Source organism: Apodemus sylvaticus, chromosome 16 (assembly GCF_947179515.1).
Source record: "Apodemus sylvaticus chromosome 16, mApoSyl1.1, whole genome shotgun sequence".
Classification (NCBI taxonomy): Eukaryota; Metazoa; Chordata; class Mammalia; order Rodentia; family Muridae; genus Apodemus; species Apodemus sylvaticus.
The window spans coordinates 69,209,108-69,232,522 of record NC_067487.1 but is presented as its reverse complement, the minus strand read 5'-3'; the positions used below and the strand labels follow the sequence as shown (position 1 = coordinate 69,232,522).

Genomic DNA, 23,415 nt, shown 5'->3' with positions numbered 1-23,415 from the left:
TAATTATTAACAATTGTTGTCACCAGATTGCACAGTAACTCCCCAGAGCTTATCATCCAATATAATGGAACTTTTGTACTATGCAGCTAGTGTCTCCTTAGCTTCCTCGGGCCTTACCCCTGTCTCCTGTCTCCTGTCCCCTGTCCCCTGTCCCCTGTCCCCTGTCCCCTCTTTTCTGCTCTCTGATTCCATGAGTTCAACTACTTTAGATTCCAAGCATAAGTGACATCATGCAGCATTTAGTTTTTGCATCCAGCTTGTTTCATTTAGTATAAGGTCCTCCGGGTTCATTTCCCAACACAATGCACAATTGGATTTCCCCATAGTCATCAAGGCCCTGACAGTCAAAGGCCACCGGTTCAAGACTCACCTGGTGGACTCCCGTGTCCCGCTGCGGCTGTGGCGATCGCAAATGCAGAAGCAGGTGACACAGAGCAGTGGGTGCTGTCAGCTACCTGTCCTGGTTATTCAAAAAAGAAAGAAATGGAATGGAATGGTGAGGCGCACAGAGGATATTCTGTGGTGAATATTCTTCGTTTAACACCTATATTGGATGAACGGTTGGGCCCAAGCCAGGCACCAGGCTATCCTTGTTAATAAGCAAGTTCCATTCTAGGCATACAACAAGATAAAATACACATTCATGCAAAAAGTTGTACATGGATATTCACAGAAGCAGCATTCACTGTAGCCAAAATCTAGAAACTCTCCAATGCCCATCCACTGATAAATAGGTTTGAAAAAGATAACATTACATCATAGAAGGGAATGAAGTTTTGATACATAAAATGAATGAAGTGTTCGCTATGCGGATAAGACAGTTTTAAAGGTTCCCCACTGCATGGTTCTCTAAGTGTCTCGAATGGGCGAAGCCAAACACACAGATGTAGATTAGTGGTCATGGGGGAGGCAGAAGGGCAAGAGTTTGTTGATGACTATAAGATTTCTTTTAGGTGATGAAAATGTCCTAAAATTAAGCCATGGTCATGGCTGCCTGGCCTTTTGAGCATATAAAATCCAGTGACCTACATATTTTAAAAAGAAAAATTTTGTGGTAAGTGAATTATATTGCTACATAAAACTATTTTAAGAAGACTCTCCACCATGTTTTCTGTCTAATTTCTTTATCAGCTAGTGCCTGAACGTTTGTTATGCATGTGTGAGGCCTTTGGTTTGATCCCATGCCGCAGGAAGGATGAATGAAGTGTAGCCTGTTTCAAATTGAAAGGATATATTGCTCTGGGAGCCTTGGGGTGGGGGTGAAATGCTTGCTGCAAAAGCATCATGAACTGAGTCGGGATCTCCGGCACCCACTCAGAAACCCCAGCCTGGCAGCACCCAGCTGAAATCCCAGCGCTGGGATAGACAGATCCCTAGAACTACCCGCCCCCATTCTATCAAATCAGCGCATTTCAGGTCCAGTGAGAGGCCCTAGCTCAAAACAGAAGGTGCAGAGGACAAGAAAGACACCTGATAGCCACCTTTAGCCTACACACACACACACACACATACACACACACACACACACACACGTGCGCGCGCGCGGCGTGTATGTGTGTGTGTGTGTGTGTGTGTGTGTGCTTTCTCAAGGCTGCTTACTACTAAACCTGTTAATCTGAGTCAGATTAGTGAACTCAGGGTCAATCCCCAGTGCCAGTATGCTGGAGGGACAGAGCCAACTCCCATAGGTTGTCAACTACACGGTTGTCCATATGCATCCTATGGCACATATGCACACCCTCCCCGGGAAATAAACGAATGGCCAGACGTCACTGTTTTCTCCCAGGCTTTAGAGAAAACAGTGTGCCATGATTCTGATCTGAAAAGCACTGAGTAGCTTGCTTCTGAATTTTAATAGTCATACTATAAATAAATAAGAAAATATATGGATAATAAATAAGATGTATGAATAAATAATTGGTGCATATATACAACAGATGATAGATAGACAATGATAGGTGATAGATTAATAGATGATAGATTAATAGATTGATAGATACATAGATACATAAATGATAGACAGGGTAGATAGATAGATGAATGATGGGTAGATAGATGAATTGATGGGTAGATAGATGGATAAAATAGAGTTTCACAGTGTTCCCAAACATGAAAATGGTGACAAATATCAAGCCAGATACTGACTGCACAATAAGAAAATATATGACACTCTCTCCTATTTGTAGCCACTATATTATCCCATGTTCTAGGTTATTCCCTCTGTCATTATTATATGACAAATAATAAACAATAAATCCTTATGTAAGTTAAGATTTTATATGTGGATAAACGGGGTGGCAGGGTGAGCATATTTAACTCTTGCCCACCCTCCGTAGGCTCTGAGCACTTTCTCTTCCAGGTGGCAATAAACCCAAGGAAGGCCACTGAGACACTTACCAAGTGAGGCGTCAGGTCCTGTACTGACCAGGGCATTAGGAATAGTGGAGAGATTTATCTGATTCCACGCGGTCATGCGAGGAAACAGGAAAGCCTAGCGAACTGCATTCACTTGCCAGGACAACCCCAAAGGCCAGGCGATTGGAAAGCGGCCAGGAATCTGACTTAAGGACTGCGGTGGTCTGGTCAGAGCGCAACCCGTGCTCTCCTCGCTGCTCCCTCTCGGTGCCAAGGGCTGATGGGGATGGCAGCAGCTTCTACAGAGAGGGCGGGGCCTCAAAGGCAGTGACCTCGTGGAGACCTGGCTTTCATCTTTTACTAACATGCCATAGCCGAGACCTGAGCGTAAGGGACAAAAACAACCTCTCCACTTGGCTTGGGTGCCGAGGAGTGAATCTGGTTTCATAATTTTCTCTTCTGACTTGAAATAATCAGCTTTGGAAGGGGTCAGGGAAACGAGACATTTCAAAACAAGTCCTATTTAGATATTTATTTGAGCAGTAAAGACAGAAACTGGGGAGATAAAATATTTCTGCTTTTTGAGCAGTCTCTCTCTCCCAATTAGCAGATATTTGTTGTGTTTCAAAACAAACTATGGAATCATGTAACATAATTCTTATAACTGTACCCTGCAAGTATATACCAGGTTCTACCACTCATAATAATTATAGGATCCCATTCAAGTGAACTTTATTTTCTCCAAATAAGGCTAACTAATATGGTTTTCCCAAGCCTACTCAGACAGCTTACACTGGGACTTGGTAGGAATCTGTTCCCTCAAGCAGCCTTCCCCAAGGTGGACATTTTATTCTATTCTCTTTCTCTGCACAGAACATGTTACAATACCAGAATCAGCAATATTAGCGAGACTAAAAGTAGGCTTCCTGATCATTGATAATTTTTGCTTCTTGAATGCATGTAATATTACCTATGTAATATTATATTATATAATGCAATACTAATTATAAAGATTAGTTCATATTTGTTAGTTTTGTTATTATTGTTGCTGTTGTTAGTTAGTTAGTTAGTTAGTTGTCTTTTAGAAACATTTGGAGGAAGAAAAAAGCAGAGATGGCCTACAAGAAGGACAGGAGGAGGACAAAGTTTAAGGCAGTCAAAGTTGATCTCTAACCCTGGGGGCCATTAGGTAAGCCTAGAATGGATTTGGACACTAGGTTGTGGGAAGATTAGTTCATCTTTGTAACTCATGTTACATTCATTGGGCAATATCATCACCAATATATATCCGCACACTGATCTAGAAGCCCAAGATGACTTTTCTTCTTCCAAATCCCTGTCTGAGCTCTTACCTCCAGGTTGTCGATATCGGAGGTTCCGGGGAGTCGAGGGGGATCGACAAGGTGACATGTCTGCAGAGTCTCCTGCCTTGTCGGCTGGTGCAGACTCCAGGACAGCTGATGGAAAGCACAGGGATGTTAGCCAGGCCATGAGTGCAAGGGTACCTCTGCAAACTCAGGCTCAGAAATGCACATTTCTCCACCTATCATAAACATTTCAGACTGGATCACACATTGAAAGTGCCTCTCTGTAAAGTCAAGTCATTCTTCTCAGCGGAACATTAAGAACATAAATTATTAAGAACGTAATAATCGTCACTACCCAGGCTAATGATTGCGTCCAACCTCCAGGCTAACCTTGGTTCACCCCTCCTCCCAGAGCAACAAGAGGTTAAAGAGAACAGGAAGTGTGCAGTGGGTCTCCTGCCTTCCAGAATGGCTTCTCTTGAAAGAGAACAATGATCTTTTTCAGATTAGAAAATAAATTGGAATCAAAATTAGGGTTTCTTCTTTACCTAGGATGTCTGCTAAGGCAGCCAAAGTTTGATCTCTAACCCTATGTCCCAGGCAGCCCAGAGGACGTTCTTTAGGATCTAGACATACATTTCCTCCACATTAACCAAACATGGGTGTAGGACAAATTTATACGAATAAAATTAAAGTCATACTCTAACTCCCCTCTAGCACTAGTCATTTCAATACTTGGTAGCCGCCAATGGCTAACAACCACAATTTTGGGCACTGAGCTATAAGGCAATTCTCCCTCACCCTAAAAAGGTTTAGTGACTAGCAAGGCAGAACTACCCGTCGCTAGTAAGCAAGTGAAATTTTTTCTTTCTTTCTTCCTTCCTTCCCTCCCTCCCTCCTTCCTTCCTTCCTTCCTTCCTTCCTTCCTTCCTTCCTTCCTTCCTTCCTTCCTTCCTTTCTTTCTTTCTTTCTTTCTTTCTTTCTTTCTTTCTTTCTTTCTTTCTTTCTTTCTTTCTTTCTTTCTTTCTTTTTTTCTTTCTTTCTTTCTTTCCTTCTTTCTTGCTCTCTTTCTTGCTTTCTTGGTTTTTGGTTTTGTTTTGTTTTAGATAGGTATTGTTAAAGTTGGGCAAGAGCTTGGCCTCTAAACTACATCTCCAGTCTGAGTAAAACATTTTCAATGAGCTGTAGAAAGTTTAAGGTGATGTGAGTCTTAGGGTGACAGCTGATATCCCCAGAATGAAAGGCATGTATCTTTCTGAGACAGCAGTCAGGGCTACAGAGATGATGGAACACCTCTAAATTCCTTCCCTGGTTTCTTTTGCAGGTAAAACCATAACGTGTATTATTCCAAAAGAAAGTAGAACTAAAAATCAATATGTGTCCAACAGGTCCTCCTTTGGCTTTAATCAGCTCCTTAATTGACTCATAGTGATTTTACATTTTAGTGCCATTTCCACTAATATGTTATCCCGACAACTAAGCTCCTTCCCAAGTCTCATCATTCAAGGTTTCACTCAACAAACATGAAAAAAAAAACATAATGATTTCACGTAAAGCTATTTTTAAGCTTTCATATTATTTATTCCCTTAGAATTATGGCCACAGTTTTGATCTTTTGAAATGCAACAGAGAAAGGAAGTGCTTAGAATCTTTTCCTGAATGACATAATTACAGTAAAGATGGCAAGATGCATAAAAAGCCCCAGTGCTTAGCTGTTAGTTTTATTATTTTCTAAATAGCTTCTTCAAAGTTCAGTAATGGGAAGCATCTGTTGTGGAAGAAGAACAGAATATCAAACACAAATCCTTGGTTCCATTCAAGCACACACTCATTCAGCTGAGGAGAAGAGGAAACCTTTAGTTAGCAATAACAAGATACATTTTCTTAATCTATTGTCTGAGAGACCTAAGTAGGGCCTCAGTGTCCTGAGAGAGAAGGACCCCAACAGATAACTGTAGACCAACACAGACCAAGCCCTACCACTCCTGTAGAGTCAGCAAGCACTTCTTTCTGCCGTGCTCACTCCCAACCAAGCACTATGCAAACAGCTTTGCCTGCAGGAGCAGTGGGCAGATGTGGGCTCCAAATGCTAAACTCAGGAGCACTTTCAGCCTCCAGGCAGGCAGTTTTCAAACTAAGAACAGGGAAACAGGCTCTGGTGCTGTGAGCTGTGCAACCACACTTGGGTGGCTGAGTTGCATAATCCTGGTGTGAGCCCAGTGAGGTGAGAAGAACAGCTGTGCTCGCAGCCATTGGGGTCTCCGTTCTGTTCTGCCTTGCTGGCCACTGGGCTGATTTTCATTGAGAACCTATCGCTGATAAATTTCTAACTGTTTAGCTTTTTTAGAAACATTTGGCGGAAGTAAAAAGCAGGGACAGGCCTCGTAGGACAGGAGGGTTCTGGTGCCCATTCGATGAGCCTACACTAGATTTGGAGACTGGGTTGTAGAAAGATTAAATTGCATTATTTATCTCTAAAAAATTATTGCCCTGTTTATTTTGAGGGATATTTTCTATTTCTCATCTTTTTATTCACGCCATTTAAAGTTTGCTTAAACTATTACAAAAGTGGCTTCACCATTGTGGTGACAGTGAGATTAGGCAATGGTCACCAGCATTTGAATGAGTTTACCCTAAAACTGGGTGGCAGTCAGAAAGCTCTCTGTGGATGTCATGGACAAAGCTGATATTACACAGTGAGATTTGTGAGGCTGGATTCTGAAGTGCAAAAAATAATGTAGCAGCTCTTGGCACTGGAGTCTTTGGTTTGCCAGATGTTTTGACTCTTAATGTTATACAAAGCACATGCAAACATCTTTCAAATTAAAGATTGGTCTGAGCCTTCCACTTCCCTGACTTTTGGAATATTTCAGGACTGGACAGCAAGGGGAATGGAGCAGCACCCTTGACTTACACATATGTCACATGTATGTGCATGTGTGTGCACACTCATGCACAAACATACATCTACACACACACACACACACACACACACACACACACATACACACACACTGAATCATCTGGCTGATGCCTTAGGGTTCAACCTTGTTTCCTATGAAGCTATTCCTGATCAACATTGCCCATATCCCAATGCAGAATAAAAATTGAGTCTATAATTGATCTGTCTTATCTATTCAGAGGAATGCCCACAGAACCACTATGACAGCAGTTTTACTTCTAAGCCTTTTTACTGTGGGGATCCATTTATCAAGTCCCAATAGCCAGGAAAGATGAACCTGCTCAGACAAGCTGCCCTCAGCTCTCGATAGGAATCACATAACTGCTCTCCCACCTGCCTCCATTCCGTCAAATAAGAATCACAGAAGTGAAGTTAAGGACTCCAGGGCTCAGAGGACCACACAGAAGACCATATAACCCCCATCCTCATGTAACTTTCTACCCTTGCCCCAATCACCTGATTTCTTTACCTATTTTATTTTTAATCCAGATGTGTCTGGTCATGAGTCTGATTGACTACCATCTTAAATGTTTTTTGGGGTAATTGGGAAATAAACATATGAAAAGACGTTGGAAGCGGCTACAGAAAGAAAAAGGGAATAAAAACATAAACCAGCTCTTAATACCAGGCTGCGAGGGGCTACGGGGGCTATGTTAGCAGGCAGCTGTGCCTGGGAAAGCCCAGGAGGCAGAGGTGCAAGCATTTCTAGGGTACAGTCTGACCTAGCCAGCCCATCAACCACACACCTTGGACTTTCTGCCCCACCCATAATGGGAGCCAAGAGCACACAATGAGCGGAAAATGCAAAATAGTTTTTCTAACCTATTAGCATCCAAAGATCCCAACTCTTAGAATAAACTCTAAATCTTTTGTTTGAGGCAAACCCAGTAGGAAACAGTAATTGTGCCATCACTGAGCCAATGCTGTAGTGTGGGAATGAACACCTTTAGTCCCAGGCTCTCCATCTGCCAGCCTCGGGGCATAAGCAGTCAAGGCTGTGAAGCAGCCAGGGAGATTTGCCCAGGAGCCTTTTTCTCATTTAGTATCTTTTCTCATTTATCAGAATCTCTTCACACTGTGATTTCAATCTATCCCTATGTTGGAAGATTAAACCCTAGCCCAACTGAGAGTTGGGACCCTTAAGGATGATTAAGTCACAAAAGCTCTACCCTCATAAAAATACCATGCTATTTGCCAAGAGTAGGTTCCTTCCTCTGACCCCACCCCTTGCTCAAGTGAGGCTTTCTACACTTCTACTATTCTACACAGAAAAAAAAAAGTTCATCTCTGGGACATCTTGCTTGCCCTCTGGAAGCTCTGTAAAACAAACTTCTGATGATTTTGAATTACATAGTTTTAGATAGTATAATAGACACAGATTGCGCCCTAAATCTAACTGTCTTCTATCTTATTGTTCTAAGAGGGGAAAAAAACCCTGTTCATCTGTAACCCCCACTAAACATTGGTCCTAAGCATTCTAGACCAATGCTGTGCACGCCAAGGCTACAGTTTGAAGATTCGAACTAAAGAAGGCAGTGACCTAGCTTGCCAAGGGGATCTCCACAGACCAGCCTTCTCCCCTCCATCTATGGTCATACCCCAGCCATTTTGTAATATATATATATATATATTACATATGTATATACATATACATACACATACACACAATATATATGAAGACATCTTCTGGTTTTTATTTTGAAACACTTTTTAGGCTTGTTTCGAGGGTCTCTGTGCTGCTTTTATTGTATTGACTTGTTTTATAGGTGTCTTTTTATCAAAAAGAGAAAATTAAAAAAAAAGAAGGCAATGGCCAAATTGTGTGTATATACTCAAATGTATACATGTATGTGCCCTTGTATGTGTGTGCTCTTTCATGTGTGTGCTCTTGTGTGTATGTTCTCATGTGTATGTGTGTGTCTGTGCTCATATGTGTTCATGTGTGTGCTCTTGCATATGTGTTCTTGTGTATGTGTGTGCTCATGTATGTTTGCTTGTGTTTATGTATTCGTGGGTGTGCATGTGTGTACTATTTATTCTGTGTATTCTTGTGTGTTCATGTTGTGCATATATGTACATGTGTATGTTTGTATATGTTTGCGTATGCATATGCATGCTCTTGTATGTCCATGTGTGTATATGTGTTTATGTATGTTTGTGTACTTGTATGTGTGGGTGCTTACATGTGCATCCCAGAAGAACTGAGATCAGGATCTTGAAGTGATATTTGCACTCACATTCCTTGCACTTTCCTTAAAAATCAAGGAAATCCTTTTACATACCACATAGTTGATGTTACCTTAAGTTACCATAGTTGCCTTCAGGTCACTAAGGTAAGTGAAGTAAGTCAGCCTCAAAAGGCCAAAAATGGTGTCATTTCACTTCCAATAGACTTACAGTGAGAGGGAGGAATGAGGTCTTGTTCAACAGTTGTGTTTTCCTGTTCAATATGAAAAAGTTCTAGTGCTCTGTTATGAATGCTTATGGTTGTTCAACCTTCTTATCATAAAAACAAATCATTGTGGTAGTAAGAAAAGAGGGAAGACAAAGCCATTAGAAGGACTTTTGTTTTATTCCGAGTCAATGCTTGGATACCTTAGGGAAACTAGGCAGTTCTGCTTACAGGGATGTTCATGGTGTCAATGCAGGGGAAAGCTGTTCATGTTCAGGAGGGACGGTCACTCCAAGGAGCGCTCGCTGACCCCTACACATGCAGTTTCATGACCCAGACTCAGCCTGCCTCCATCCACTAAGTCACCAGGTGCTCCTGCTCATATCAAAGACACTCCCCCGTCATGCGTCCTGGGCACAGTCTCCCTGCCTTTCTGCTTTCTGCTCCTGTCTGTCCCCCTGTAATTACATGCTTTTCCCCACAGAGCCAGCGTAGAGCGACATCCTATTTTCCCACACAACTGTTCCAGCCACTGGAGCACACACAGTGTCTGCTCAGCTTCCGGCACAGCCCTGACCATTCCCATCCCAGCGCTGAGATCAAGCAAAGGGAGCCAGGAAGCTGACACGGAAATCCTTGATCCTGAAGTGCTGACTCAAAGAACAGGAGAATGCAGATTGCTTCGCCATTCACTGGAATCTGGTAACAGAGGGAAAAGAATCCACCATGCTCTGGGCCCAGGCCATGTGGCCTCAGAGAGGGTTAAGGTAAACCCAAGTCCTATTCTATCGAAGGTGCTGTTGCCTGTGCATCCTGTGCATGGGATATGTTCTTCTAGCTAGGCTGTCTTGTCTGGCCTCAGTGGGCGAGGATGTGTCTGGCCTCACAGAGACTTGATATGCCAGGGTTGGGGAAGACCCAGGGAGCCCCCCACCTACTCAGAGGAGAAGGGCAGGGGGATGGGGATTAGATTGTGGGAGGGAGTGACCGGAAATTGGGCAGTGGGCAGGATGAATAAGTGAATAAGTAATAATAATAATAATAATAATAATAATAATAGATAAGCCCATTACCCCATCTATGGAGGTGCTCAGATGCTGGTGCTGACAGAACTCCAGTTACATCTGTCACCTAGTCCTTGCCTCGTTATTTCCAAGAATTCACCACGACTTTGCAAAGCTTGTTGTTTTAATGACTTTTTAATTATCTTCCCCCTTCCTCCTCCTTAATTGCTCACTTGTCAATTTAAAGAATTTCTTTACGGAAAAAAAAAAGCTGCCACTTTGGATGATGACAACCACTCCAGTTAAAATTCCATTAAACACTTCACCCAGCAAGCTTATTGAAGTGATCTGGGGGAGACAGTCCAGAGACGCTTCAATCAAGCAGAAAAGCAATGGTCTGGGCCTCCATCTGGGTGGCACCCTCCCCTGAAGTCTGAGTGCTGTCTGACTTATTGCCTGAGTTTTATGTTATCATCAATAAGTAACTCAGTTATATAAAAGAGGGAAAGCGCCTTGCTAATGCAGCTATGAAACTTGCTTGTATTCTTCACAATAACATGCGTTTTAAATACAAATGCCCTTAGAGCCCAGCCCTGAGGAAGACTATGCAAGTTCACCAGCTGCTTTGCCTACTGCTGTGACCAAATACCTGCCAAAGGCAACCCAAGGAAGGGAGGGTTTGTTTTAGTTTACGGTCCTGGGTTCAGCCCACGGTAGTTGGGAAGTTGTAACAATAGGAAAGCGAGGGAGTCCATCGCCTTGTGTTCACTCACAGCCAAGAAGCAGAGAGAGACAGATGCTGCTACTCAGCTACCTTGCTCCCTGGGGGGCGATGCTGCCCACAGCTTGTATGGTGCTCCCTCATCCTTCAACTCAGTCCGTACACTGCTCATTGGCACCTCTGGAGATGACTCTACACCTCACAGCACTGATAGTCAATGTTAGCTATTATACTAGAGGACACTCAGTCAGTTCCCTGAGTGATTTTCTTCATTCCTTCATAACCATCACTTCCTGCCAAGCAAAGGCCCTGGCATGGAAGAAACTGAGAGGAACAAGCTAGACAAGGCCTGATCTCATGGAGTCGCCCAGGTAGACTTAAAGGTCCTGTCATAGGAACGACCAAGGAGTTCTGAGGACACAAAGAGTTGTGAATGCTTTTGGTTGCTCATTGTAACTGTAGCCTAGCAGATAAGCGAGTAGAAAGAGCAGGCTCAGGAACGAGTCTTGGAGGATCTGCTGACCTTGGGAGGAGAAATGTACTTCATTCTGTACGCAATGGGAAAACCATTACAGAGAGTAAGCTCAGAAGCCATGTCATAAACCACACTCTAAAGTAGAGCCGTACATGGTGGACTCATGCCTACAATTCCAGCTCTTAGAAAGTGCGAGGCATCACTATAAGTTTGAGAGGAACAGCCTGGGCTATAAGGTAAAACCCCACCATAAAGTCAACAAAGTTTGGCTATATCATAAAAAATGAAGTTTCTGCTTTGATTTGGCTCACTATGCCTTTAAGGTAGCTTGAAACAGCCCCTCCCCCATGACCTCTATGCAGCCAGTGGAGATGGGGAAAACTGTGAATCCAAGCAATTGGACAAGAGCGTTCAAGGCTTATCTTTTAGACAAAGTATAATGGTAGACTCAACAGTCTTCTCCAAAATCCAAGACTTTCCCAGTAATATAATATCCTACCAGGCCTCAGCGGATGACTGACTACAAGTAGCCTTGACTACAGAGAATGAAGAAAACTAACAGCCACCTGCTGCTCCAGGACAAGAATCTATGAGGATGCTCTTCATTCAATGGGCATTATATGCATCCGACTTCCTATGCAAACATAAGAAAACAGCTTTAAAAACAAGTAGCTGAGATTCCAGAAGGAATGTTAGGGAACAGGCGGCTGCAAGTGTGGGCTGTGATCGTGTCAGTATGTATGCTGGAGAACACTCCTTGATCATCTGGGCCTGCTCTACAGATCTCCATGGGGCCATCTTCATCCTCTTCTCCAGCCCCTGTCTTCGCTCTGGAACAGAGAGACCCCCTGCTAAGATCAGTGGTACTTTACCAGTGTGCGGTGGCGGGGACGCAGCCGGGCTGTGGGTGGTGGTGGTGGTGGTGGTGGTGGTGGTGGTGGTGGGACTACTGGAAGATGAGGAGTTAGTCAGGTCCATGGCTCCAAGCCTTGAGTTCAGAGAGGATGTCAAAGAGAGCTTTCTGGCCCTCACTGGGGAGGACGTTCTGGACACAGCCAGGGGAGGTGGGGAGGAGAACTTGCGACAGAGACGTGGTGATTTTCCATCTACTAAATGTTCTCTGTTGTTTTGGCTCATGGCAAAAAATAACTCTAATGACCTAAAAGAAGAGCAAATGAACAGATTATAGACAAAGGAGGACAAGCCTCAGATATCACACAGGAACACACCCTCAGCTTGTCTACATCTGAAGGTCTTGATACCACTGGGCTGCTGCTGCTGGGGTTTCCTTAATATAAATGCTACACATGCCTGTGCCTTTGCTAGGAGAACACAGACACTGCCCAGGCCATCTGGTCCCTTGCCACTAAAGAGTGGTGAAACCTTTAAAGTAAAGGCCAGTAGCAATCTGTCCTCGGGGGAGTCTTGCTACCGAGTCAACAACGCACCCCTTTCCTCAGATGATCCACAGGTACATTAGCACTTAAGAGCATGCTTGCCAATAATAATAATGATGATAGTAATAACAATAATAACAACAATTTGTAATGATGGTGACGATATTAAAATAAATGAGTCAGCTTCCAAATAATCATAGAGTAACTTAAGGTCAGTTGGAGACTTCAGGCATCTCCGCGTCTTCCCTGGGGAACTTCTAGGCCTTTGCTAATGGAGTAAGGTCAAAGGTCAGCCAGTAGCTTAGGAGCTGCGCTTAGAGACTCCCACAAAGCCGGAGTACCTGACAGGAATGGAGGTGAAAGGCCTCTTGTAGATGTCGGAGAGCTTCGCCAGCACTACGGCGGCTGTGGTAAAGATGCGGTAGGTATGCAGGAAGGTGTTGAGGAAGTCGATGCTCAGAAAGCGCAAGTCGGTCAACCGCTCCAAGAGGCGCTCCACGCTGGCGTAGCGGATCTGGGGCACTTTGCAGGAATTGAGGGTTTTACTGAAACAGATGTCAGTGTCGTCTTTGTGAAGACGGGCATCAGACCTACATGCAAAGCAGGAGCCTGTGAGCAAAACTGGGGACGCTTCCGCCTGAGCCACTGCGTGCTGCAGCATTCGCAAACACACACTCGAACGAGGCTTCCGCTGTCGTCCACAGATGACAGGGCGATGTTCAGGTGAACGCATGCCACAGAGGTGTTTGGGAACACTAGGTGCCACCGGGGCATTTTAACTTAGGGAGGCTAAGAATGAATTCAGGGGTTGTGATGACATCTGACTTTACTGTGTGGATTCCTTCTTGCTCTAATTCAATCGTGTTTTATTAGAAAGGCGGTATCAACGTCATCTTTAGTAGAAAGAAGAAAGATTTCTCATGCACTTAAAGCAGAATTTCAGAAGTATGCTTAAAACAGAGTAGTGACAAGCTCTAGTATATGGAGGGGAAAAAGGTGGATATTCATGCTGTGTAAAATATTAGGATACATTGTATTATAAATATGCAATACCAGTATACAAGATTTAACTTATTATTTTACCTTCTAAAACCAAATCATTGATTTGTCAATTATACTGCTTCTGAAATTATAACGTGTTACTATCTATTCTTAACTTATTATGCCCTTCCAGTATTTTCTTTTTTCTTTTTTGAAGATTTATTCATTTATTATATGTAAGTACACTGTAGCTGTCTTCAGACACACCAGAAGAGGGCATCAGATCTCATTACAGATGGTTGTGGTTACCATATAGTTGCTGGGATTTGAACTCGGGACCTTCGGAAAAGCAGTCAATGCTCTTAACCACTGAGCCATCTCTCCAGCCCCCTTCCAGTGTTTCTAACATTTAACTTCTCATCTTTTTTAACATTTTTTCCTTTTATTTTACTTAACTTTTTATTTTTTCTTTTGTTTATGTATTTATGTTATTATATATTATGTTAATTATATAATATGCTATATATTATGTCCATTATATGTTTTATTTATTTATTTATTTATTTATTTTACATATTTATTTATTAGGGAGATACATGTGGAGGTCAAAGGAAAACTTGCAGTAATCAGTTCCCTCCTTCTATGTGTGGTTCCAGGGGTCAAGGCCAGGTCACTTTCCTACGGTGCCATCTTGGGGCCTTCGCATGCTTTTCCTAACTTCTTGAATTGAATGCATAATTGATTATTTTAGTCTTTCTGACTTAATATGCTTAAAATTTTAATATAATTTAACTCACAAATTAGCATGCTAAATTTGCATTGTTTTCAATATTCTGCAGTATAGGAAATGAATTCTTAAAAATAAAATAATAATACTGGCTAATAGTCCTGTGGATATTACCTAATCCTGGCACCATGTGAAAAACTCTACTTCATAGTTCTGCAAATCCTTTGGTCAGCCAGCCCTGACTTCAGCAGGAGGCTAGCTGTTCCTCTTCAGGTGAGCATCAGAACAGAATTTTGGCTGCTGGCCTCACTGGTCCTCACTGCTTTGTTAAAGGCTGAGTCCCTGAGAGCCTTTTCTCGCTGAGAAATCAGCTGGTGTTCTTAGGAGAGCTTCTGCTCAGGCCTTTCAACACTTTGAAGGATTTTCAATTATATATTTGTTTTTGTTGGATGAGTAGGAATCAGTAGCTTTCTTTGCTTGCTCTAGCACAAGGTATGTGTAGTGTAGGTAAGTGCACTTCGTCTGCACTATTAAAGAGCATTTTAAGTGGCCAGATCTTCCTCTGCAAAGGGCTGGCCAAGGGTAGCCTGCTAACTTTATTCTCATTATTGATTTTGGAAATATACTAGTGGGCCTTTGGAGATTTAAAAAAAAAAAAAAACTCTTTCATCTAAGTACTGCATGATCCCCAACTAACGGCGTCTTTCTGGTTCTCAAGTTCTTATTTATCAAAAGACCTGAGGAACCTTTATGAATTAATCAGTCTGTCATGAAATGGTTGGATAAAATAGTCATTTTTTTCTTTCACTTTTTCCATCAAAATCTCCATTTTCCAAAAAATAAGAGTAAAGATCAGGTGTTATTAAAAGAAAGGAAGCCTCAGTCTATCTACCATTGAAAGGGCTGTTTTCACGCAATGGCTGTCGCTATTCTGCATTCTAACCAGTTTTGAGCTTTGCATTGTTTTCACTATAATTAGTTTGTTCAAAACACTAGGAGGGAAAAATGTGTTGCAGTCAGCATGAGATTAAATTAAACTAATTACAGCACTGTCCTTCAAGTTCATGATTGCATTTTTATTTTTAAGAAAAGAAATTAAATATTATCAAATTACTTAATTTTCTTTTATTACACCAACTAGGCTCTCCCATGGTTTCCTGAGGGAATCCCAAGAAAGCCACTTAAACCCCCAATAGCAATAGCAGCTCCTTTTTGGTAAACACATAAAAAAATGACATCTTGAGAGATCATAGCCAAATTGCCCATTATTAATTGAGTTTCAAAAGGAAGTGAGTGTGTATGATGTCATGCCAGCAGCAAGATGTGGCTGTGTTAGGATGTTTTTCTCTTAACTCTGAAAAAGGTTTGTCATCACCACCCCCTCCCTTCCTCACCTCTCCAGTGACTTGTAGCCATGGAGACAGATGCACAGGGAAGCAGAATTACAGCCCTTAAGCAATGCTTTCCTCTGACCGAAGAGAAGCAGGGAGGCTGGCAAATGGATACATTCTACATCCTTCTCTGTGTCTTAGGACAATAGCAAGTGGGGTATGGGAGTGTGGCCATCAACAGGCCTCTCATGACTGTGCCATTTCTGGGAATTCAAAGGCAGAAAAGTTTGGTCTGTGTGAAAGTGGTTATGCAAATGAGAATGGGCAGGTACCCTGTCTTGGTAGGGGACAGTAACTGTGGCACCAGCCACAAGGGTCAGTTACACAGCCCTGCTCTGGGTTCCTCTGACTTACCATTATGATTCTAAACATGGACTCTCAAATACATATTGTATGTGAAATCAGAATTCTCACATAAAAAACTAATAAGAAAATCCTATTCAAAAATTAAAACATAACTTAAGCCTAACTTAATATCCCATTCTAGTTCTGAGTATTCAGGCATTTTAATTAATTCAAAAAAAATTTCCAAGTCAAAAACCTAGGATTGAATTAAATCCAAACAGGATCTTTGCTCTAGAGTTTAAAAACAGCCCTCCTCCAAAATATTTTAAAATTAAGTAAAACATAGGAGGTTATTTTCAAATTTCATTTTAGTATTTTTGGTATTGTATTCTCTGCCTTCATGTGACACTCCTGTACATGGGGCTCTGAGGCATTGATCATCCTTCTCTAGGTAAGGCGGCAGTCTGTCTCAGCATGACAGCTCAGACCCGAAAGTAGGCACACAGGGAAGCATGAAAGAAAGGTTCTTATTTTCAAATAACTTTAAAAAAATATAGCCAAGTTGTTTTTAAAGAAGTTATTCTACTCTAAAAAATGTGGAATGCAAGGGATTGGGGTGTTAGCTCAGTGGTGAAGAGCACTGATGCTCTTCCAGAGGACCTAGGTTCAATTCCCAGCCTCCACCTGGTGGCTCACAACTGCAGTCTCCGGGGAGCTGATGCCCTCTTCTGGCCTCCAAGTGCACTGCATGCATATGGTGTACAGACATACAAGCAGATGGATACTCATTACATACATTTAAAACAAGGAAACAATGTGGAATAAAAAAAATAACATGAGAATAAAAGACAATTTCTCCCACAAATTTTGATTTGAAAATCAAAAAACACACAGGCTCAAGACTGTTGACACAGAGGGCTCTGACAAGCATAGTTGGTAGCTATTGTCTAATTCCTCATGCTAGACTACGGCCTCCCAGTGATCCAGGTAAGCTACAGGACTTGCTTTGTGAAGAATGGACAAGATGGCAGCCTGAGCGATGGCCTCTGAGCAAGGCCAGGCACATGCAGTGAGCAGATAATGCCACGTTCATGCCAGCTGATGCCCGCCCATCAGGTGTGGCCCGTGTCTGAACCAGCTCCGCAGCCGGATGTGGAGTGAGAGGGTTTATACTCACTGGGACGATGCCAGTAACTCAGCCACACCTCCATCTACCCCACCCCCGACCTTGAGCAGTTTTTAGTACTGACCTTGGACATCTTGACAGGATTTTTGTCCTGAATGAGGGTAAATGTTAATAGCATGAAAGCAAATCTCAATGCTAGCTGCCCATGGGCTGGGAATCTGAAAAGGCATTTGATAACAGTTATTGCTAGTTATAGGGATTTAACATGAATTATTTCACGCCTGACATGATGTACGCTCTCCAGAAGAGGTGAATCCTACTGACAATGTTCTGTTCAAAGCTTCTCATTCTCCGCTGACCTCATCTTGATTAAAATGGGAGAGTATTTCTGCACTTACTTAATCATATGTGGCACAGTAACTTTGGAATTCTCTTCGAAGACTATCGTCATCAATCCATTACATCGTATATTGTCCACACACTGTGAAATAATAAAAATTTAAAAGGTGATTAAAACCCATGTGGAAAGCGGGCAAGTCATAGATTCCAAAAGCCAACTTGATTCCTCATGTTTATGTTTTACACACACACACACACATACACACACACACACAGAGAGAGAGAGAGAGAGAGAGAGAGAGAGAGAGAGAGAGAGAGAGAGAGGGAGAGAGAGAGAAAGGAGAGCAGATAAATGCTACATGTTAATAAGCTAATTCAATATCATTTACATAATCAAACTGTATTAGCTAAATTTGTGAAAAATACAGGTGGATAGATGTAAAAGCTATATTTTCCCAGAGTGATTGTCATTGTCATCATCATCATCATCACCATCATCATCATCATTATTATATGCAACTGAGGAATCAAACTCAGGACCTTGAACACTAGGCAAGCACTCCTCCCCCAGCTCCTCAGTTTCTTAGAACTCTGAGTCACGATGTCACTCAGTCACACTTCTGTGTCAGTACAAACACTCTCTGGGAGGTTCGTACCTTCTGCTCAGCTATGCTCATTTCTGCCACCGAGGGCAACATGGAGTAACCAGACTGTAAGTGGCATTTTAGATGGAAATCTTCTCTCTCACTAGCAAGCTCTGTGCCCACATCTCAGGTGCCTTTTTGCCAATACGTTCCCACATTTTACTACTTCATCTGGCAGTTTCTGTTGGCACCACGCTGGGCTGGTGAGGGGGCAGGGTGTGATGTCTTGTGTGTCTGAACACTTAACACTCTGTAACCACTTTTTCTGTTTTCTAAGAGAGCTCAGGAACTTTGGTAATTCCCCATTTCATGTGTGTATATGCCTTATTGATTTAAAACCTTCTTTTGACATTACTTGGGGTTAAAGAAGAATTCATTCTGAATAATAAATATTCCTTTTGGGGAACTAACTAAAAGTGAGAAGTATACAAATTATAAAACCAAAACTTGCTTCTAGTCACAATGATACCACACAAAGTTTGTGACTAGAATTAAATGGTGTAGAGAATGCCACTACAACATGGCCTCACACACGCCTTAATTTCGTGGCCTCGCCCTAGTGCCAGATAAAGGAACAATGATGTGTATAAGAGATTACATCAGAGATTATTTGGTCAAGTTGCATCTATAAACCATTTTCATGTTTTTTTTTTCTTTCAAATGTGGTTTCCCTCAAATCTTATGTTGTGATTTAAGATACCAGGAAGAAAGGATCCACACTGAGAACTTTTTTCTATCCTCCCTCCCTCCCTCCCTCCCTCCCTCCCTCCCTCCCTCCCTCCCTCCCTTCCTTCCTTCCTTCCTTCCTTCCTTCCTTCCTTCTTTCCTTCCTTCCTTTCTTCCTTCCTTCCCCCATTGCTTACAATCCAGGCTCCTCTGCAGAGTGAACTGTCCTGTTCATTATTAAAACAGGTCTTCCTTCATCAATTAGCCATGCAAATCCTTACAGGTATGAGCAGAGGCCCATTTCCCAAGTGATTCTAGTATCTGTCAAGTCGACAGCACTAGCCATTACAGCCCACTGTTTCAAGTTCACTTGTCAATAAAAGATGGGAGTGGAGGTTAACATTTATTGTCTCATCAAGCTGTGAATTCTGGCATGGGGTAATCAAGAAAGGGTCTTGTTGTAAGAGGCTGAAAATAGCCAGGGAGAGGAAGGAACAATCTTTTATTTCCTCCAATAACCTTTCCAACTACTCTAACAACTCCCTTCTCTCCGGTGTCCCTGACATACAATGAGGGTGCCACTCAAGTAGCAAACACAGGAAGTAGGAGAGTGGAAAGATGGTGTCGGCAACTTGTGTAACTATGAGCCATGTTCCCTCATTTCCTTTAAATATTCTAAGCAAATTACATAATTATATAAACAGCATCTCTAACGATGATTGTGCAAGCAAGAATAGAGTTGAAGCAGCCATCACGCACATCAGCCCAGAGTTGACCACAGCCCCACAGAGGCAAACATTCTACTCAAGTGGAGCCCAGTCACGAAGGAGCAAAAGATATGGCTGAAGTCACACACTCATGTCACAAAGCAACAGCTCCACCTCCTCCAAGATAGGAGTGAGAAGCAGATTTAAAGCCCGTTTTCAGGGATTGGTAACTCTATTCCCGACAGAACACAGGAATTGGGTGAGTCCTGAGTCTGGACAGCCAGGAAATACATCCTTGGAGAAGAGCTCAAAGGGCACCTGACATGGGGAGGATCAAGCTGAAGAAAAGAGAGGGGCAGAGGGTTTCTGCGCTCCACACAAACTGTGAGAGAAGCCAGGGATTGGAGGACAATCCTGCAGGCCGAGTCTGCCCTTTCTCTCTCCCTGGAGACCGGGCAAAATGTTCTCACACTCACTTCTTGAATAAGGAACCTAGAGGGCAGGTGTCTTAAGACTATTCTGCCTAGATCCCTTGCCCAGGAAACAGATCTGTTTCTATAGAAACCAAAGGAGATGTTATGTGTGGTCACTGTGCCGAAGGCGAAAGATGGTACCACTCTAAGGAACCAAAATGGAGTTACTTTTCGATCCTCAGCATAAGAACAAGCCATGCCTCCCTTCCATCTCCATCTCCCTCCTCCTCATGGGTCCAGGGACAGTTAGTTACCCAGGTCCAGGGAAGACTGCAGACTACCTCAGAGATACACAGGGAGAGACTTAGGACAAAACAACAGCATCAGACAGAGTGCTACACAAATCTGAGAAGTAGGAAGAGCATCTTTCTTTTTCACCTCTGAAATGCTATATGCTAGACTGCTTCTTTGGCCGAAATAAATTTAATTTCTTAAGAAACATATAATACTGTGAAAAGGGGTCAAATGGGGGAGCATAATATCCAAAAGCTACCACAAGAAGATTTAAGAGTTTTTTAACTATTTAGTTAAATTACCCCTCACCCCAAAAGAAGAATGCAAGCCTCTTCCTGCTTTTTCTCAACTCTCTCCCTTCACAAACAGGAATGCATGTGTTGGGAATTAAGAGATATAAGCAAGCAAAAGGAGAATATAGATCTTTGTCATATTAGACTTTCATTTTTATTTCACTTTGAAGGTTTATTTGTTTGTATTTATGAGTATGAGAGTTTTGTGTACACATGTGTAAGTGTGTCACATGACTTCCTGGTGCCTGCAGAGCCCAGGAGAGGGCATTATACTCCCTAGAACTGGACTTCCGCAATTGTTAGCCACTGTGTGAGTGCGGGGAACTGAGTCCTGCTCCTCTGTGTGAGCAATATGTGCTCCTAACCTTCCAGGTCTCTCCCCAGCCCTATATATATTGTTTTATTTTTATTTATGGTATATTTCAACTATCCAGAAAAGAACAAGACATTTATATGCCAGCCACCCAAACTTAACTCCTATCAATATATTCAAGTATCTTTATAGGGCATTATTTATCTTTTAAGGATATAAAACACAATGAACAGAGCAGAAGCCCCTTAATTCTTCCATTTCTCTAGGCTCCTCCCACTCAGATGAAAGCACCATTTGAGCTAATGGAACTTTCTCTGTCTTAGTCATGAAACAATTCAAATGAAAGCAACCAGGGGAGGAAAGGGTTTATTTTGATTACATGTCCACACCACAGTCCATCAGTGAAGAAAGTCATGTCAGGAGCTCAAGGCAGGGAACCTGGAAGCAGGAGCTGATGCAGAGGCCACAGTGGGATACTGCCTACTCTTTGCAGGAGAACATTGTTTGATCTCATGGCCTTCTTTCTTGTACAACTCAGAACCGCCTGCCCAGGGGCTTCACCACCCTGCCCACATCAACCATTAATCAATAAAACACCCTACAGACTTGGCTTTCAAGCAATCTGTATGTAGCCATTTTCCCAGTTAAGGTTCCTCTAGCCTATGGCGAGTTGTCAAAAACAAAACAAAACACCAAGTAGAACACTCACCTTTTCTTATCTCCTTTTAAAATATTAACTATATTTGAGTATATTACTATTGCAATATATAGTATTATCTGTAGTTTTAAAATTCACAAAGATGTTTGCATTCTTCATCCAACATTGCTTTTAGATTTATTTCTGTTCAGCTGTATTGCTCATTGACTCATTTTAACCGCTATGTATCCTACTGTCTAAACAGTAGAGTTAAGAGGTTTACATTTTCTGATATGATAAAATACAACTAAGTTTACAGATTTCTGCCTGTGAAAATGTTTCTACCATTATATCTTTTAGCTATTCAAAGCAATTTTAAGATTTTTCTTTTTGCATTTGATCTTCAGATTTGCGTCATTGTCTAGACGAGAATTCACTACAGTATAAGAAGCTCGGAGTTCTGCATATTTCTTTAATCTGATGTGCCATATCTTTCAGTTTTTGTAAAAAAATTCCCTACTCACGTTCACTTGGATGATGACATTTTCCTTTTCTCTAATCTTTCGAACCCCCTCCCAAGCCTTCCGGTGCTGTTCTCAGTTGCCGACTCTCTTTCCGCTGGCTTTCCTGTACTCCACATAACTTTCCTATAAATGTGTTCCCAGCCCTTGATCTTCTACTCAGTTGTGATCAATCTACTGTCTTTAATAAATTTCCCAATATTTGTAATTTTGATGTTTGGAGTTTCCATTGAAGACTACGTATTAGAGGTGGGGCTGGGGGTAAGAGATAACGCTCAGTGGTTGGGAGCACACCCTGCTCTTCTGGAGAACCCAGGTTCAATTCCCAGCACCCAAACAGCAGCTCACAACTGTCTGTAACTCCAGTCCCAAGGGATCCAACATCATCACATGGATTCAGGCATAACACCAATGCACATTAAATAAATAATAAATGAATGAATATATAAATCACTTTTAAAAAGATTATCTATTCAGATCCTTGGCAACCTGGACTCGTCATCATCTTAAACAGTGATGGGTTTCCTCCTACAGCTTCCCTCCACATTGGTTACTTTCTTGTTTTGTTTTGTTGTGTTTTAATCATTTTTACCATTTATCAAATTGCCATTTAATGGCATTATCCACACTATTACCTGAAGTTTGTTCAAAGTGTTCCTGTGCTCAATAGAGATATTTACTCACTGGGTTTGCAATTATTTTTTTTTTTAATTTCAGCTAATGTCACAAACCATGAGAGAGTGGATCTAGATTCGCTTCCACAACCCTCTGGGGGATTTCAGCAATTTCTCAGCTTGGGATTTTTGTGCAGTTAAATTCTAATTCCAGAGACACCTTGTCAGGAGCTGCTCAGAAAGAAAAATGCCTTATTTCTTTCTGTGCCAATGGGTGAAAAATTTTAAGTTCTTGTCTTGCAAAAGAGATAGCTTCCAGTGCCCAGGCTTTGAATAGGGATCCTGAATGTTTTCATTGATCTAAGGCTTTCTCTTGCCCTATTACTGTGCTAATTCTCCTGGTGACAAAGGCCAGCCTCCATCTATAGCCATTCCTCAGGCTCTAGGTCTTTGGAAGACAAGCTTTCAGATTGCTTATTTCTTGTGATCAGCTATTTCTCTTCCTACCTGTATGTGTCACCTACATGTGACATTTGTTTATCCTGTTGAATTTATGTATTAAACATCTCTTTTCCATAGCTAGACTTTCTCTGTATTTCCAGGGCTACAACTTGACATAAATATTTATATCCAAAAGGAGAAACTTATGTGACAATTTCAGATATCTCATCCATGGTCAGGTCTCACTTACAAATCTTTCCAGTTCACCGTGTAGAGTACTAAAGTTATTTTCAACAGGAATGAAAAGAAATAGCATTCATTTATATTCAAATTTCAAAAGTAAAAATAAAGATATACAGATAGTTGGAAGCATAGTTCAAAAGTGCATACATGCTCAAATAATGACACTT

At 42.0% G+C, this 23,415-nt stretch overlaps 1 protein-coding gene across 1 annotated transcript in view; it reads right to left on the bottom strand.

Annotated features, from left to right (window-relative positions):
• Rasgrf2 (Ras protein specific guanine nucleotide releasing factor 2) overlaps positions 1–23,415 on the bottom strand; it is a 232,880-nt gene that overhangs the window by 84,474 nt on the left and 124,991 nt on the right. The window contains exons 13-18 of the mRNA XM_052159975.1: positions 17,522–17,604; positions 12,955–13,203; positions 11,969–12,375; positions 10,184–10,195; positions 3,708–3,812; positions 371–460 (exon numbers count right to left, since the gene is read on the bottom strand). Coding sequence (XP_052015935.1) covers positions 371–460; positions 3,708–3,812; positions 10,184–10,195; positions 11,969–12,375; positions 12,955–13,203; positions 17,522–17,604 — 946 coding nt within the window. The remainder of the gene's footprint in view (positions 1–370; positions 461–3,707; positions 3,813–10,183; positions 10,196–11,968; positions 12,376–12,954; positions 13,204–17,521; positions 17,605–23,415) is intronic.